This window comes from Rutilus rutilus, assembly GCF_951802725.1.
Source record: "Rutilus rutilus genome assembly, chromosome: 13".
In the NCBI taxonomy this organism is placed as follows: domain Eukaryota; kingdom Metazoa; phylum Chordata; class Actinopteri; order Cypriniformes; family Leuciscidae; genus Rutilus; species Rutilus rutilus.
The window spans coordinates 32,095,606-32,113,697 of NC_140218.1; the positions used below are offsets into that span (position 1 = coordinate 32,095,606).

The 18,092-nt window shown below is 38.0% G+C and overlaps 1 protein-coding gene across 1 annotated transcript in view; it reads right to left on the reverse strand.

Annotated features, from left to right (window-relative positions):
- tspan2b (tetraspanin 2b) overlaps positions 1 to 17,715 on the reverse strand; it is a 32,078-nt gene extending 14,363 nt beyond the window's left edge. The window contains exons 1-2 of the mRNA XM_084428988.1: positions 17,500 to 17,715; positions 4,478 to 4,577 (exon numbers count right to left, since the gene is read on the reverse strand). Of these exons, the coding sequence (XP_084285114.1) occupies positions 4,478 to 4,577; positions 17,500 to 17,568 (169 nt within the window). The 5' untranslated portion in view covers positions 17,569 to 17,715. The remainder of the gene's footprint in view (positions 1 to 4,477; positions 4,578 to 17,499) is intronic.
- Between the last annotated feature and the right edge of the window lie 377 nt (positions 17,716 to 18,092).

The following is an 18,092-nucleotide window of genomic DNA, read 5'->3' on the forward strand; positions in this document are numbered from 1 at the left end:
CCCACTCTGACCTGCACTTCACACATTCACCAACACCTCCTGCAACCCCCCTTCTGCTGTTCAACTTAAGGTCTGTGTGGAGGACGTGAGCAGAGTAAAAAAAAAAAAAACAGAAGATCCGGAAAGCTTAAGGCCCAGACAGTGTTTCACCTGCCTGTTTATTAAAAGTCTGCGCTGACCAAGTGGTCTCAATCTTGTGAAGGAGCAGTGTGAAGTTCCCTGCTGCTTCAAACGCTCCACTATCATTCCAGTCCCTTCCCCAAAAAACTAAATCATTACAGCTCGATACATCATTGGACTTAATGACTACAGACCTGATGCTCTCACATCAGTGGTCATGAAGTCATTTGTTGGCCAACCTGAAGGCCATCACTGGACACTTGCTGGATCCTCTTCAGTTTGCCTAGAGCAAACAGGTCTGTGGATGATGCAGTCAACATGGGACTGCATTATATCCTGCAACATCTCGACAGACCTGGGACTTACGCAAGGATCTTATTTGTGGATGTCAGTTTGGCTTTCAACACCATCATACCAGATCTTCTATCATACATCCTGATCCAGCTTTTCGTGCCCACCTCGATCTGTCAGTGGATCACCAGCTTTCTGACAGATAGGCAGCAGCTAGTGTGGGAACGGGGAAACTCACATCCAGGACCCACACTATCAGCACTGGTGCTCCTCAGGGTTGCGTCCTCTCCCCACTGCTCTTCTCACTGTACACACATAACTGCACCTCTAAAGTGGAGTCATTCAGTGGAGATGATCGTGGACTTCAGGAGAAACACCCCAGCACTCCCCCACTCACTATCAAGAGCAGCACTGTGGCAGCAGTGGAGTCATTCATGTTCATGGGCAACACCATCTCTCAGGACCTGAAGTGGGACAATCACAGAGACTCCATTGTGAAAAAGCCCAGCAGAAGTTGAACTTCCTTCGCCAGCTGAGCCACAGGAGCTGCTGACACAATGCTACTCAGACGATATTGAGTCTGTCCTCTGCACTTCAATAACTGTCTGGTTTGGTGGCTGAACCTGTACTGGAGACATCAGAGGACGGTTCGGACTGCTGAGAGGATTATTGTTGCCCCCCAGTCCAACCTCCAGGACCTGTACTCTTCCAGAGCGAGGAAAAGGGCAGGTCACCCCGGCCACAACCTATTTGAACTGTTGTCGTCCGGACAGTGCCTCAGATCACTATAGGCACAGAAATAGTTTCTTCCCACAGGCTATTTCCCTCTTGAACAGTTAAATGCCTTCCGAGTACAATATCCTTGTAAATTCATTAAGTCCTATTTATTCATATTATTATTCACATGTTCAGTATCTGTACATTTTTATAATGACTAATCCTATCTGTGTCTAAAAATGTATTCTTAAATGTTATCATGTGTCTTGTTATATTTATATACTGGAAGCTTCAGTACCAAGGTAAATTCACTTTTGTGTGCAAGCTCACTTGGTAATAAAGCTCTTTCGGATTTCTGATTGTTCAGCAGGAAGTAATGTAACCGGATCACCAGCAGAGGGAAGCACAAGCGTTATATGAGTCCTTTTGTGAGATGACAGCATGTTTTTGAGAACAGCGAGACCGCACACAACACTTAAAGATGATGTCATTAACTTTCACTCCAGCCTCTTCCATCATCTTATTATCCTCATTAGAGAGAACAGAAAGAGGGCAAGGGGTGTATGCATTCCCATCTGCCCCAACAACAGAGAAAAAGCCGACAGGTTCAGCATCCTCAGACTCTAGCCTCAAAATGTAATCGAGAGACATAAGCTCTTTAGTTCATGAGGAGTTCTTCCTGAGCCATTGTAATTATGCCACAGGAGACCTGGGACAGGTGGGACAAGTCTGGAAATGAGATATAAACTCTCTTGAGAGAGAGATAGAGAGGAGGATATTGCCTCCCTTTTTTATTATGCAGGATAAAAAATTACAGATGTTGATGTTAAGTAATTACAGCGCTTTCAAAGTCATGCTGTAGTGTGTATGATATTCCTCAAACATTCTGGTCAGGGACAGGGTATTAACAGTTTCAAAAGTTGGATGTTAGACTCTTTTGGATGTTTTTAGAGAAGTCTCGTGCTCACTAAGGCTTCATTTATTTAATCAAACATACAGAAAAACAGTAATATTGTGATAGATTGTACATACTAACTTACATTAGCAAAAATTTTGGTTTGTATATAACTCCAGTCTTATGTGTACGATCAATATTTGGTTGTTTATGGGTCAAGGAACTGCTTCATTTTATTGAGCAGACTGTTGGATATTTAGCCAATTTCACAAGCCAGTAGGCCACAAGTACAAAGCTATAGGTAATCACAGCCTTGCTGATATTTTGAAAAGTATGATATTGATTTTAACAGAGAAGAGTCCCAGCTCTTCAATCAAACATTAGAAGCCCTTATAGAGTAATAGCACAGCTCTCCTCAACAAGTGGCATGTTTTAAGGTTTCATTCATGACTTTAACACAAATAATCCTTAGGTTTAATGATTAGGAACTACTATAACCCTGGTATGAGAAATGGTGATGCTTGTCTTTGCAAACATCACTAAACAGAAGCATGCAAAACATGTTTTTTTCCCGGAACATATACTTCTTCTGGGCTGAGAGTGTTACTTACTCAAGCTCAAAAGCCTCTCACCAGAATCTCCAGAAAAAAAAAGGAATGCAAATTAGAGCGGAAACTAAAATAAAGTGTGACAGAAAGAGTGGAAACAACTTTTATATTCCCTCTTGACTAAAAACAATCTTGTCACACGCTGGTAATATTTACACCGTTGCCACAGCTGTGGAGAAGACCATACTTTGTCACTGCTAACTCTATAATCTAAAAGTCATGTAAAATGTGTGTGTGTGTGTAGACAGAGAGGACTATGAAGCCTGAACTGTTCACTGTCAGCATTGTCAGATGGTTTATTCCAAGCGATTAAGGTTTGGCAGGTTAGGTCCCGTTAAGTTGGACTTATATAGTAAGTCTATAAATATAATCGTATGTGGGTTGTATTTGTATTTAAATGTGACAAACAGGTTGTAATAAGTGTGTGTGATGCCTTAAAATGATCATGTTTTATGACTGTGGGTTGCAACTCTTCATCTGGGCTGATGTGATGATGAACTAAAATTATTGTTGGTTTAACTTAAAAGTAAGTTACCTGGTTGCCTTAAAATTTTGAGCTCATTGAAATTAAAATATTGAGTTAATGCAATGAAGGAGATTGGTTTAATCAACTGAAAATCTAAATATTATGTTATCTGAACCACATTAATTACTTAAGTTGATTTGACAAAGAAAAAAGTTGTGATGATAAATGGTTTTTTTACTGTTCCACACTGGCTTCTCTTCACAGCTTTTAGTACTAAAAGCCATAAATGAGGGTGATGTCACTGACTAAACCAAGCTGGAGGAGGGTGTTGGAGGATAAGTATATTTTCTGACATCATGGAAGTAAATGCCCTCCTCTGCATCTAGATATAGCATTGCATGACCTCTCTCTTTCTCACTTTCCCACAAGGTTGAACAGTTGCTACAGAAAACCTGAAGTCTTGCGGTTTCCTCCACGTATGCACAATTTGAAATGTCACTTCCTGTTTTCAGAAACACCCAACCTTTGAAATGTACAAGAACTCACTGTGTCTCACGAGGGCTGGGCAGAAGGCGGTGGAAGCTTTACCACCTCGGATGTTTCCATCCCTTACCAATAAACACTAGCTCTGTCTGTCATACATTTATTTCTATTTTACAGTATGAGCTACAATGGCGTCCAAAAACTCTGAAACCACTTCTCCTTTTCCCTCTTCTTTGCTATTTGTTCATCGGAACGTCGTCTCTTTGGTCGTGTGTCGGCCATATCAAAATTCAAGAGAATATAATTTTAACATTAGCCGTTGTTAGCCTCCTGCATAAGGAGATCTCTCCTCTAGCTAACTTCCCTCTTCATGCTTCTCTCCCCAACCCCCACCCCCTAATCATTCTTGTCGGTTATTGGCTCAAACACTGTTTGTTATGTTTCGTGGTCCAGGCTGGGCCAGTTTGTTTTTGTTGCCGTTTGTGGAGCCTGGGCTGTCTACAGAGACCGCGTTTTTTTACAGTGTGTTCAGGGGACAGGCAGCTAGCGGATAGTGAGGAGATGTTTGCTATATGTGACAACAAATTTCAGCCTAAAAAACGCGTGACATCATCTTAGAGCACCTTAAATTATAGTTATTATAATTAATATTTATATGTCATAATGATTATTTTTTGTACCTTTTTTCAAGTGTAAGTTTTGAATCACATAATTTCAATGATCTCAGCTCCACTGTATATTTAAATAAGTCAAGGGACAGATCTCAATCAGTATTTTCACAGGTATTTGTTTGGAGAACTGGACATTGCCCTTGGTAATAATGCAAAAAAGGAGGCATATGGATTTTTGTATGTCCATAGAGAAGTAGTCATGAAATATTATCAAGTGACTGCTTACCGATAAAGAAGGTATCAGGCCCGTCTTCTCCTAAAAGTGACACGGTATTTGGATCAAGTCTCAGCCAGAGTCCCACAGCCAGAACCAGCGAGCCCATCAGCTGCAAGACCAAGACCAACAAAAATCTTTAGAAGAAATCCTTTCAAATCCAAATCTGCTTTTTTGTTCTTGGAACACAAAAAAAAAGAGAGACATTTTTGAAGAATCATTATCAGACAAAATTAATGAGCAACATATTATGTCGATATGTGCTAAATGACGTCAGGCCAACTAAATTAAATTCCTCAAAATTAATTAATTTGACAAAAAATAAATAAATAAAACATTTTTCAGACCTTTATCTAAGGCCTTAAAAGTATGTACACTCTGACTTATGTTTTCTCTTAGTTACGGAGAAGTGGCACAGATATTTTTCCACTCTGGCAGGATCCTTCAGGTCTTAAATCTAGTAAGACAGACCGCAGAATTCAGCCACCATCACTCTTAAAAGAACTCTTATTACTGATGATAAAGAAAGCAGACACTCATCAGTCAAAGCACATTCAAAAGACCATCCGTTGGTTTGAGTAGAGTTTGATTCAATTTACAATGTCCCTCCCAGTTTTATGCTCTTGGTCTCCTGCCACCACTGGGCTTCATAAATGGGTAACACATGTTAAAATGGGCTTTTGTGTAAAACCAGTACCTCTGAGACGTCTCAGGTCTGAAGGGCAAAGGCTATCTAAAGCTGTGAAAATCATACTAAAAGTTAAATAGAAATCCATGAGAATGATGCAAGACAGGCAAGACTTTCCTCACCCTGTCCTGAGTCCTCCAGCTGTCATACAGCACACCCCCCTTCGGGAGATGCAAGCCTTCAAACACTCAGTAACCCCACTGCAGTGTAACATCATCCGGCTGACTTCAGTGCACTGCCCCACCCTGGGTCGCCCCACCCCCCCCCTCCCTCCAGAGATCAGGGTTTATCTGTAGGACAAAAGACCAACTGTCTGTCTGTTACACACTACGCTATACAAGACAATGAGCGAGTGTGTCTGCGCGTGTGCTTCAATAATATTCCCTAAAATCGATTCATTACACACACAAAAATGTGTGTGTGTGTGTGTGTATATACAAACATATATAGAGTATATATATAGAGAGAGTATATATACATATATATATATATTTTTTTTTTTTCACATACATGCACACAAACACACTGTTTAATATATGTATAAATATTGCAACAGGATTATACTGTATGTCTGGAAACATATTTGCATCTCATTAATTAGTGACTGTGACAATGTGGACAAGCTCTGTAAAAAAATATATTCTTACTCGTTATCTTTGTCTTGTTCTTTTGACAGATTTTTTCAATACTTTTAAGTCTAAACCTCTCTAAATGTATTAGGTACTATTTTATTTATACAACATATATATTAGTTATATACACTAGTCTAATGTTTAAAAGTTGGGGTTTGGTACTGTAAGACTTTTTAATATTTTATTAATATTTTAATATATAACAAAATACAGTAAACATATTGTTAACTATTATTACAATTTGAAAGAACTGTTTTAAATTTTACTATATTTTATAATGTAATTTATTATGTGATGGCAAATCTTGATTTGATACTCAAGAAACATATTATTATATAGGCCTACATATATTATTTTGCTGCTTCATATTTTTTGAGAAAAACGTGATGCATTTTTTTCCCAGGATATTTTGAGGAAAAGAAAGTTCAAAATACCAGCATTTATTTGAAATAGAAATATTTAGTAACATTATAAATGTCTTGATCAATTAATCAATTTAATGCATCCTTCTTTCTTAATCCTTTTTTTTTCTTAAAAATAAAATAAAAAATTATATATATATATTACTGACCCCAAACCTTTGAACAGTAAATAATAATGTTATACATAAATGTTATAATATGTTATAATAAAACATAATAAACAATAATTACAAGTAATATCCAATGACTTTCCTTTTAATGTAAATACTATAGTAATGCAAGAATAACAAACAAAAGAATCATAAAGTCTCTCATACTGAGTCTAACAGCTTTAGGCCATGCAGTTTCCACTCTTAAAATTGTTTGTTGGGTCACTTTTTATTTTCAAGGGGGATTTTACATGTATGGAAACAAGATTTGGCTTTTTCAAGTTTATTGGGAGTTTTATGGTGTCTTTAAACAGACAATTTCTGAGCACATTTTTATGTAATTTCCATAATTTCTGCAACAAACAGAGCTTTCATTTGTAGCAAAAAAAAAAAAAAGGCCACGATTAAACTACCAGACATTTCTTTGATGTTTCATGTTCCAAGTGACCAGATGAACATAATATAAACTGAATATCATGAGATCATGTGTCTATATTCTCTAATGAAGAACTTGCAGCAAACACAAAAACACCAATTATATGTTGGAAAAGAAGGTGGAAACATTTCAAACTGAGACATTACCAAACAAGAAAAAAAGAAAGACGGGGGGGGGGGGGGGGGGGGGGGGGAGAGAACGAAAGAATTGGTCAACCCAAACCCAGGAAAAGCTGATTAGATCTCCTGGTGGAAAACAGAATCCAGTCAGCTCAGAGAAGTTTCCGCATAAAAGAGTAGGCAAAAAGTCCCTGGATGACCTCCTTCTTCTGGCGAGATTCTGAAGTGTGCATACGATGGACACCATACTATCCCATGAGGCCGCGGGAGAGGATTTGTGAATGGCAGTAAAGCGACACAACTGACACTGGTAGATCACATGATAATGACGACATGGCGAATGTAGTACGTCCAGATTACATTCATACTACACACATTCATACTATACAGAACATACTTTTTTTAATGGTCGTGAAGTAATTATTCAAAATTAAATCAATTAAATATATATATATATATATATATATATATATATATATATATATATATATATATATATATATCTCTTTAGGTTCGGTGTTAAAAATGACATTGTGAACGCTTAGTGAATCAGGACTAGATGTATTATTTTCTTTTTTGGTTTGGACCAAAAAACCAAGAAAACTGAACTACAAGTGTGAACACACCCAAAATAAACCTGACTACTACAACTTGACGTTACATCAACTAAGGTGTGTTTTAAAGGTCTGTTTAGGTAAAAATATAACTGCGCAATTTCCAATTTGGGAAATGAGGTTCTTGCTAAGTTATTATGGCAAATTAGGCTGTAATGACATGAGGGTTGTAGTATTGAGGCGTGTCAGTGGAAAGGGAGAGTGCTCTATTGTCTCACTCTGAGGGGTGTGGTCAGAGAACATCAGGGGACGCTCTCCACACACACACACTACACTGTACCCGACCACCTGCTGCTGCTTCTTTGTGTAATTATGGCCTTACATTACCACAAGCTGAAGCAAAACCCCTCAATGCCCAGTTTTTCACACATTTTCCTTTCCATTTGTGTCTGCCAGCCTGAGGTGCACACACACACACACACACACACACACACACAGGGATGTTTCGTCAACTATGGGCATTTCTGACCCAGTGAATTTAAGAGCATAGTAGACCAATCCCAACAAACTGGGTCATCTGACCAATCAGAGCAGAGTAGACCAATCCCAACAAACTGGGTCATCTGACCAATCAGAGCAGAGTAGATCAATCCCAACAAACTGGGCCATTTGACCAATCAGAGCAGCAGAGTAGACCAATCACAACAGACTGAGCCATCTGACCAATCAGAGCAGAGTAGACCAATCACAACTGTCTGGGTCATCTGACCAATCAGAGCAGAGAAGACAAATTACAACAGTCTGGACCATCTGACCAATCAGAACAGAGTAGACCAATCACAACAGACTGGGCCATCTGACCAATCAGAACAGAGCAGACCAATCACAACAGACTGGGTCATCTGACCAATCAGAGCAAAGTAGACCAATACCAACAAACTGAGCCATCTGACCAATCAGAGCAGATTAGGTCAATCACAACTGTCTGGGCCATTTGACCAATCAGAGCAGAGTAGATCAATCACAACAGACTGGGTCATCTGACCAATCAGAGCAGAGTAGACCAATTACAACAGACTGGGCCATCTGACCAATCAGAACAGAGTAGACCAATCACAACTGTCTGGGCCATTTGACCAATCAGAACAGAGTAAACCAATCACAACAGACTGGACCATCTGACCAATCAGAGCAGAGTAGACCAATCACAACAGACTGGACCATCTGACCAATCAGAGCAGAGTAGATCAATCACAACAGACTGGACCATCTGACCAATCAGAGCAGAGTAGACCAATCACAACAGACTGGACCATCTGACCAATCAGAGCAGAGTAGACCAATCACAACTGTCTGGGCCATTTGACCAATCAGAGCAGAGTAGATCAATCACAACAGACTGAGCCATCTGACCAATCAGAACAGAATATGGGCCATCTGACTAACTTAACTCATTTCTTTTGAAACTTATATGCCATGTATTTAAATATATTTGTAATGATTTTGTAATTTAGTACAAATATTAGTTCAAAATATATGACTATATTAATTATATAACTTAATGTAATTTCAAATAACACACTACATTTCAAATTATAATCCAGTACTTTAAATGTGCTAGTTAACACATCAAAATAAGTGTACTTCTTTAAAGCACAACAAAAGATTATTAAAACAATGATTTAAGATGTACTTTAAAGTAAAATGTTTTACATAATCATGAGTGTGCTCTCTTCAATACACTCAAGCGGGCTTTTATTACATTAATATCATATTACTGTATCTGCAAGTACAGTTTTTCAAGGTCTGAAACGTTTTTGAAAGTCTGGGTTTCTGACAAAGGTAAAAACAATAAAAAAGCATACATGAAGGGCCAAGCCATTACAGCAAGACAATTGTAATGAGACCTTCATCAAAGAAAAAGAAGAGAATATAAAAGTGCCCGCACTTAAAGAAAACACTCATAAACACGCACACAACGCCCAGAGACAGCAACACACTAAGTGCACATCACACACACAGCCACAGATATCCCTACAGACATGAAGTCTTTCAAACGCCTAATGGTGTTTACCACAAAGCCACTCCTGTCCTGTTAGCATCAATTACCATAACTCATGTGCCTCTTCCTCTCCTAATGTGCTGGTCTTGTCCGGATCAAGTCTCTATGGTCAATAACAACTGGTGATTAAGAAATATAAACCACACCTGGGTCCAGTCAAGTCAAGCATGTTTAAAAACTGCAGAGGCTGACTATATGCTGTACACCTATAGGCCTAGTTACACTTGGAATTTTATTTATAAAACGGATAGTTCCAGTCCTTGATTCTGATTGGTTGAGCCGCGTTCGAAGCCGTTGTAAATTACTCAACAAACACACACCTGTGACTGCATTACATTAGTATTACTGCGCAACTGCCGTTTGAGATTCTTTGTTGCTGCATGTGTTGCTTAGCAACCTCTTTGGAACTACATTGCTTGGCGGAGGAATAAATGTGTTATAACGTTATATTTTTTTGTTGCTAGTGTTTATTTTATGAATAAAAATAGTCGTAGCTAACACACGGCTTCTCTGGGCTTATTGCTTAAGTTAACTTCCAGTAGTGGCCTTGTTTATCTCAACATAAACTCATAATTTTTATCATTATTGCAAAAATTAGTTACAGTGGGGAGAACAAGTATTTGATACACTGCCGATTTTGCAGGTTTTTCCACTTACAAAGCATGTAAAGCAATAATTTTTATCATAGGTACTCTTCAACTGTGAGTGACGGAATCTAAAACAAAAATCCGGAAAATCACATTGTATGATTTTTAAATAATTAATTTGCATTTTATTGCATGACATAAGTATTTGATCACCTACCAACCAGTAAGAATTCCGGCTCTCACAGACCTGTTAGTTTTTCTTTAAGAAGCCCTCCTGTGCTCCACTCATAACCTGTATTACCTGCACCTGTTTGAACTCGTTACCTGTATAAAAAACACCTATCCACACACTCAATCAAACAGACTCCAACCTCTCCACAATGGCCAAGACCAGAGAGCGCTGTGTAAGGACATCAGGGATAAAATTGTAGACCTGCACAAGGCTGGGATGGGCTACAGGACAATAGGCAAGCAGCTTGGTGAGAAGGCAACAACTGTTGGCACAATTATTAGAAAATGGAAGAAGTTCAAGATGACGGTCAATCTCCCTCATGCAAGATCTCACCTCGTGGGGCATCAATGATCATGAGGAAGGTGAGGGATCAGCCCAGAACTACACGGCAGGACCTGGTCAATGACCTGAAGAGAGCTGGGACCACAGTCTCAAAAAAAAACATTAGTAACACACTACGCCGTCATGGATTAAAATCCTGCAGCGCACGCAAGGTCCTTTGGGGATGCTTTTCTGCAAAGGGGACAGGACGACTGCACCGTATTGAGGGGAGGATGGATGGGGCCATGTATCGCGAGATCTTGGCCAACAACCTCCTTCCCTCAGTAAGAGCACTGAAGATGGGTTGTGGCTGGGTCTTCCAGCATGACAGCGACCCGAAACACACAGCCAGGGCAACTAAGGAGTGGCTCCGTAAGAAGCATCTCAAGGTCCTGGAGTGGCCTAGCCAGTCTCCAGACCTGAACCCAATAGAAAATCTTTGGAGGGAGCTGAAAGTCCGTATTGCCCAGCGACAGCCCCGAAACCTGAAGAATCTGGAGAAGGTCTGTATGGAGGAGTGGGCCAAAATCCCTGCTGCAGTGTGTGCAAACCTGGTCAAGAACTACAGGAAACGTATGATCTCTGTATACCAAATATTAAGTTCTGCTTTTCTGATGTATCAAATACTTATGTCATGCAATAAAATGCAAATTAATTACTTAAAAATCATACAATGTGATTTTCTGGATTTTTGTTTTAGATTCCGTCACTCACAGTTGAAGAGTACCTATGCTAAAAATGACAGACTTCTACATGCTTTGTAAGTGGGAAAACCTGCAAAATCGGCAGTGTATCAAATACTTGTTCTCCCCACTGTATAAGGCATCTAACTGATTACCAAAAAAGGCATGGAAGCAGTACAGCCAAAAACAAAACATTTGGTTTCCTTTTTACTCAATAACCACATTATTGCTGTCACAGAAAAAGGGGGATCATATAGTTTGTTGTCCTGTCTCACTTCATTTGTCTTCAGAGACAGTTTGCAGCTCTGACCTCACTCATTTATGTCTTCCTGTCCGCTGTGCCAATCTGACAGCATTATTAATAATTAATCAGGCTCTCCGATTCAACACACATCAGGGGAATATGATTTGCTCCCAACAGACCATCCATGATAGGACAAATTCTGTTTGGATGTATGGGTACTGCATACACTGCAAACAAACAAACAAATGAAATGAATCATGTCACAGATATCTTAATTTTTATTGAATCCGGATCTTTCCTAAATGAAGATGATAATCACTGGATCTTCACTGGATAATGAGCAGAGAACAAGCTAATGTAAACAAACAGCCAATGCATGCTAAATGCTGTCAGTCAGACAGCATGAATGATAATATCTGCGAGATTAATGTGGCTCTAAACAGGCCAGAGATCATTATCCTCAACAATTTCCTCTCTTTGTCCTATTCTGTCTAGTCCAACTGTGCCCATTTTCCATGGCTGAGCTGCCAGGTTGTGAGCGAGAGGTTTTAGCTGGGAAAAAAAGAGACTGTTCTGAGGCTATTTAGGTTTTTGTGTCAAACTGAACAAAGCAGAGCTCCCATGCAGAGATGTTCCTCGAATTCATCCTTTCATTTACTGTCAAGAACATTCCGGCTACATTTTAAAGAGAAGCGGAGATTGTTAATCCAGGATTTTTAATCCAAGATCTTCTCAAAACAGAACTGTGGGGATTTCAGCACTTCAGTTTGATAAAACAGGAATGTTGATCAAATAACTGTGTTGTATCTCTAAAAAGAAGAAGTTATTGAGCAAGAAGTTGTGTGTTTGCATAAATTTACTAACAATACCCCAATGCGCTCACTGGTTAACTAGGTCATGATCATACCAACTGTCTCTCTTTAGCTCTCACACACACACACACACACAACACACACACACACACACACACACACACACACACACACACACACACACACACACACACACACACACACACACACACACACACACGCACGCAATCTTTGTCAGCCTCTTAGTCAGGCTTGATATTCTCAAACTTCTAATCTTAACTTCTGTTTAACCACGTTTTACTGTATTAAAAATAAAGGTTTTTTTTTTTTTTCAGTGATGCCATAGAAAAACCATTTTTGGTTCCCTAAAGAACCTTTCAGTGAACAGTCGATAAAGGAGGCCTAAAATGACCTTTTACAAAGTCTTGATTTACTTTTTTGGCTCTACTTGAATAGGTTTTCATGCTCAAATGTTAAAAAACACATTATTTTTCATATATTCTCCATTGTTGCAGCTCCTCTCTTCCCAGTCTGTCAGTATCGCTCTGTTTAGTTCCTGCCTCACAGAAAAGCACAATGTGCTCTGATTGGTCGGCTGGATCAGTGTGTTGTGATTGGTCAAGCTCTTCGAGTGTGTTTGAGAAATGTCCCCTTATCATAATAACCGTGAGTTTCAACACACTACTAACTCAACCAGGCCCCGCCCCTTTATTTTGCGTATGCAGTGGACAGGAATTATTTAAATGAGGAATATTGTGACGTGTTCGTTCCCGGGAGAAAACTCAAGACTACACTGGAGGCGTTTCAGGGAGTTCAGCAACAGTGTTACTGATATAGAGAATAACTCCCGCTGGAAGGACTCTGAAACTTTGCAGAGCTTTTTCATGCTCAAACAGCAACATTACACACTAAAGAAAGTTGTAAAAAAGCATAATAGGTCCCCTTTTTTTCTTAGTGTGAAGAACATTTAAAAAACATTTCTATTCACACTAGTCCCTTATTCTGAAAGGATTCAGAATGGAGATGGAGCTCAAAGCCCAGCAGAGCTCGTCTGGATGGCCTAGGAAAGCCACCAAAGCCTCACAGCAGCAGCAGAGATTGGAAGTTGTGCTACAGCAATGTGGTTCACACAGCCTTTTTCAAAACACTGATGCACATCGCAGGAGCTGCAGTGGAAAGAGTTACACTGAATACTACAGGAGCTATACCTTTGACTGAAATATGGATGTTTTGGGATAACTGTTTGGAGAAGCTCAGATAAATGAATGTTCGGAATGAAATACTTGAGTACTGCTTACTGCACTGTATAAAATTGGCATAGGATTTTATTTGAAACAATTTTCACTTGATATTTCAATTGCTTTTCAATTGCTAGTAAATGTCACTAATAATTACAAAGAAATGGCAATTAACACATTAAATTAAACATGACATTTTGAAGTAGAAATATTAAAATAAACTGTAAAAAATCCATGAAATTCACAGCAATAAAACAATTTAAGTTAAATATAATTTATGATTTAAAAAAACACTGTGTATTTTGGCATTCGATATACAAATATACAAAAACACATTAAGATATATTGACAATATCTGTGACATGCTATAAATTTCCTACAGAAAATCATAAAGACTTGCCAATCAGTTTATGAATGCTTAAATACAGTGTTTTTACCTGATAAATTATATAACGTAACTTATTTTGTTACTGTAAATTTCATTGATTTTAGTGTAATATTTCTGTGTTACTTTCCATTTCTTTGTCATTTTTTGTGAAATGTACTTAATTATTTGTTTAAATTTTACAGAAATATACAAAGCAACTGCAAGTAACATTGAAGTAAACATGAAAATTTGAGGTAGAAATATTAAAATACACTGTAAAAGTGTGAATTTGACAGTAAAAATGGTAGCGGTGGTTGCCTGAACATTTTAGGTTTTACAGATTGAACTTAAATTTACAGTAATTTTTTTTCCCTTACTGATAGATATAATGTTAATATACCAACACGCTGTTTTGTTTTTTCTTGTAAAACAACGTTTTATTTACAACTTAGAAGATTATATTTTTAGTGTATGCAGCTTACTGTTTACATCAAACTATGCAGTATTAAGCAATAACAAACTTTTCAAACTGTACTATTCTACAGTGTTGTCACTGGATACAGTTATTTAGAATTTATTATATGCAGTTTTGTGTATAAATGTTTTTTTTTTTTTTACATTTATATGCTCCATAACGTTTTTCAAATATATTTTTTTGCATACTTAATAGAATGTCTTCTTTAATATGCAAAACCAAGAATATTAGTTCAATTTAGACATGTTTGCTCTTCCAACATGACAGTGTACTTAACATTTTGGCAAATATAGTAGATATTTGCCAATATTCCATATTCCATATTCAAGAATCTTTATTGTCACTATACAAAGTACAATGAAATTAGAGCAGTCTTTACAGTGCAATCACGTATTAGTGCAAGTTAAACGTCCGATTTAAATCATTTAAATAATTCTCGGTCAAGGCATTAGTGCAAATTAAGCCAGTTATTCCATAACGATGTATTAAGTAGAAAAAACGTGTGATTATTGAGTATTGCAAACTTATTGCACAGTTGTGGCATACAGAAAAGCCGTAAGTGTTGCATTGTTTTGCATACTAATGGGGTGTGCAATAGTGTGCAGTCAAGTGTTGCACAGATCTTTCACAGCAGATCACACAGATAGATTATTGGACAATAGGCAGTAGATTACTGCATAAGGTATTGCACACAATGGGAGAGTAGTAAATGCAACAAAAAGTCAACATATACAAAGTAGTTTAGAATGTAAATAATTCTATGATTATATTTGTGATTAGAATGAACACAAGAGCTTGTGAGAATGAAATTTAGCTTCCAGTAACTACTATACTACTATAAGACAAAGCACTTATTTAGCTTTCTATAAAAAAAATTAAAAAAAGCATGGCATGTCCTTATTTAGACATCAGCATCAAGTATACGTGTGTGTGTGTGTGTGTGTGTGTGTGTGTGTCAAACGGAAGGTCAAAGTGCCAAACAGCAGCTAAAGGGAAAATGTCACTTGCTTAAAAATTTGATGCTAAAATGGCTGAAATTGTGGGGGGAAAAATGTAGGGGACATGGTAATGTAATACAAAATACTAATAAAGTTTTACGAGAGTTCTGTTATTGTGGAAACAGAAACCGTTTCAAAATTTCAGACTTGTTTTAATGGGAATCTAGGCGTTTCTGTGCATAGATGTGCATAAACCACATTCATGTCAATTATTGTTAACAGGCCAAATAAATTACACCAAACAGATACACCCAAAAGCAGAGATCTCAAAACCTTTGACCAATGAATTTCCATGACATTGTTCACTATAGAAATACTGTGACAGAGACGTTTAAAGATTTTATTATTTTTTGTGATTTTTTTCTGTAAATTACTATTTTAAAATTCCTTGATATGTCCAGGTTTACCATGCATGCAGGTAAGACATTATCCAAGGCTTAAAGAAAAAGAAAAAAACAACACAAATATAAATGCTGTTGTATTTCATTTCATTCCATTTTTTTCATCCCAAATTTTCTAATATTTTATTCAAAGAGTAATTCTAATCACTCACGTTGACAATTTATTATAATACATGGTTACATGATTATTAATTAAAGAAAGGTTGCATATTTACTCCAGAAAATGTTTTACCATGAACTATCACGTGTTTATGAAAAGTTTATGGTTAATCAGATAAAAGTGTCCTCAATGAAAATGAGTCAGGCCTTCCTTAAACTGTGCTTCCCGTGCCGTAGTTAATGCTAATATATGCAGAGCAGTGTGCCATTCATGAATGAATCAGTGTTTTAACAAATCTTTTAAACGTAGAAACCATTATCATGCACTTACTCAGTTCACTAAAGCCCTTTTAAAGCACTTGACTACTGCCATCAAAGACTGGCTATTTGCATGAAATAGCATTTCGAATGGAGTCTGTGAAGGAACATTGTATTGGTTATGCCAAACGAACGAACACACTGTTCGTGGAATCAGTCGCTTCGTCTGAACGAATGACCTGGGACATGTCAATGAACTTTAAAGTCTAGTTTAAAAGTAAATTGAATAACTGAATAATAAAAAAAATGGAATAATTCATTGTTCATGGATGAACTGAACTGAATGAATGAGGCGTCTTTCTTCAATGAACTGACTGACCCCTGCTTATTAACGAATTAGGCCTAATCGAATCTCGTTCATAAACTAGGATCTATACAGACCAACAGGGCATTAAAGCCAACATTAAACAGAAGTCTTTTGTTCTCTATTATGACATATATGAGTGAAATTGCTTCTCGAACAAGAACAAATGTAGGGCGGGAATCGATTGGATGGTTGTGGTTTGCTATTGGTCGATCTAATGTGAGTGACAGGTTGTCCCGCCCTCAAGCTATCATCAGAGAAAAGAGGGAGGGGAAGTTACTTTGACTGAAGATTACAAGGGCGCATTAATTAAAAATAATAATAATGACATGCATGGATAAATCATTTGTAATAAATACTGCAATATTTGCACACACACAAAAAAAGGTCAATTTTGATTTCATGGTGGATTGACACATTCAATGAGTGAATGATTCAATGATTTACATAATAAACAAAGCTCACTGCTCGCCTCCTACTGGCACTAACGATATCCTGCAGACGGGTTTACTGAACTTATCAGCGAACGAATGTTAAACGAATCTATTCACTGAACAGATTGAAAAGATTCGAAGTCAGTGGGGAGAATCAAAACACCTCGTCCTACAGAGCGCCAGTGTCCGGCTGCTGCCCTCCAAACAAACACACGCTGAAGGAAAAAGGGGCGGATTTTCCTCAGTGGAAAATCTGATTTGAGTCGTACGAGCAGTGACTCTCAGACTCCCCCCGAATCAAGCTTTAAATTCCTGCAGACGGTGTGTAAACACACTCAACAGAACGAATATTTGACTTGAAAGTGCACGCAAAACTGGCTCCAGATAGCAAATTATAGACTACTAAAATGCCTCACATGATGGCATGTAAATACAACACTACTGCATTAGGCTACTTACCCAGAATATAAAGTTGAACACGAAGAGGAGATATTTCACACATTTCATTCCGCCTTCAACTTTCCCCATGGTGAAGGTACAAAGTGAGCGACTTCTCTTTCAAAAACAGTGAAATGTGAAGATGCTGTTGCACCGCACGAGCTCTGTCAACATCTGTACGAGTAGCAGCGGGTGATTTCTTCAGCGTCTCTCTCTGACTGTCCCGCCCCTCTGAATAATGTGTCGGGGGAACTCGAGGGGGGTTCGGGACGGGCAATGCTCCATCCAGACACTGCACAGTGGCTTCTTTCATGGGACTGCGCGATCCCAGTCAAAACAGAGAAAGCTTTTTGTTTGGAGAGCTACTGAGCACAAGTAAATAAACATTTAGTTTTCACTCTAAAAATCTATTTGAAAAATGGAATCATGAAACAACAAAATGATGAAATCAGATGCCAAACAGTGCCAAATTAGAAAACTCTAGCGGTCTGATTTAATATTATTTTGTGGGCTATTTGCAGCTTTAAAAGTGTAGCCTATTGGGTAGATGTCAATTTGACATGTTAAAGTCGGCATGAAACAGAATTTGCGATATCTTTTCTTCTCTATTGTGA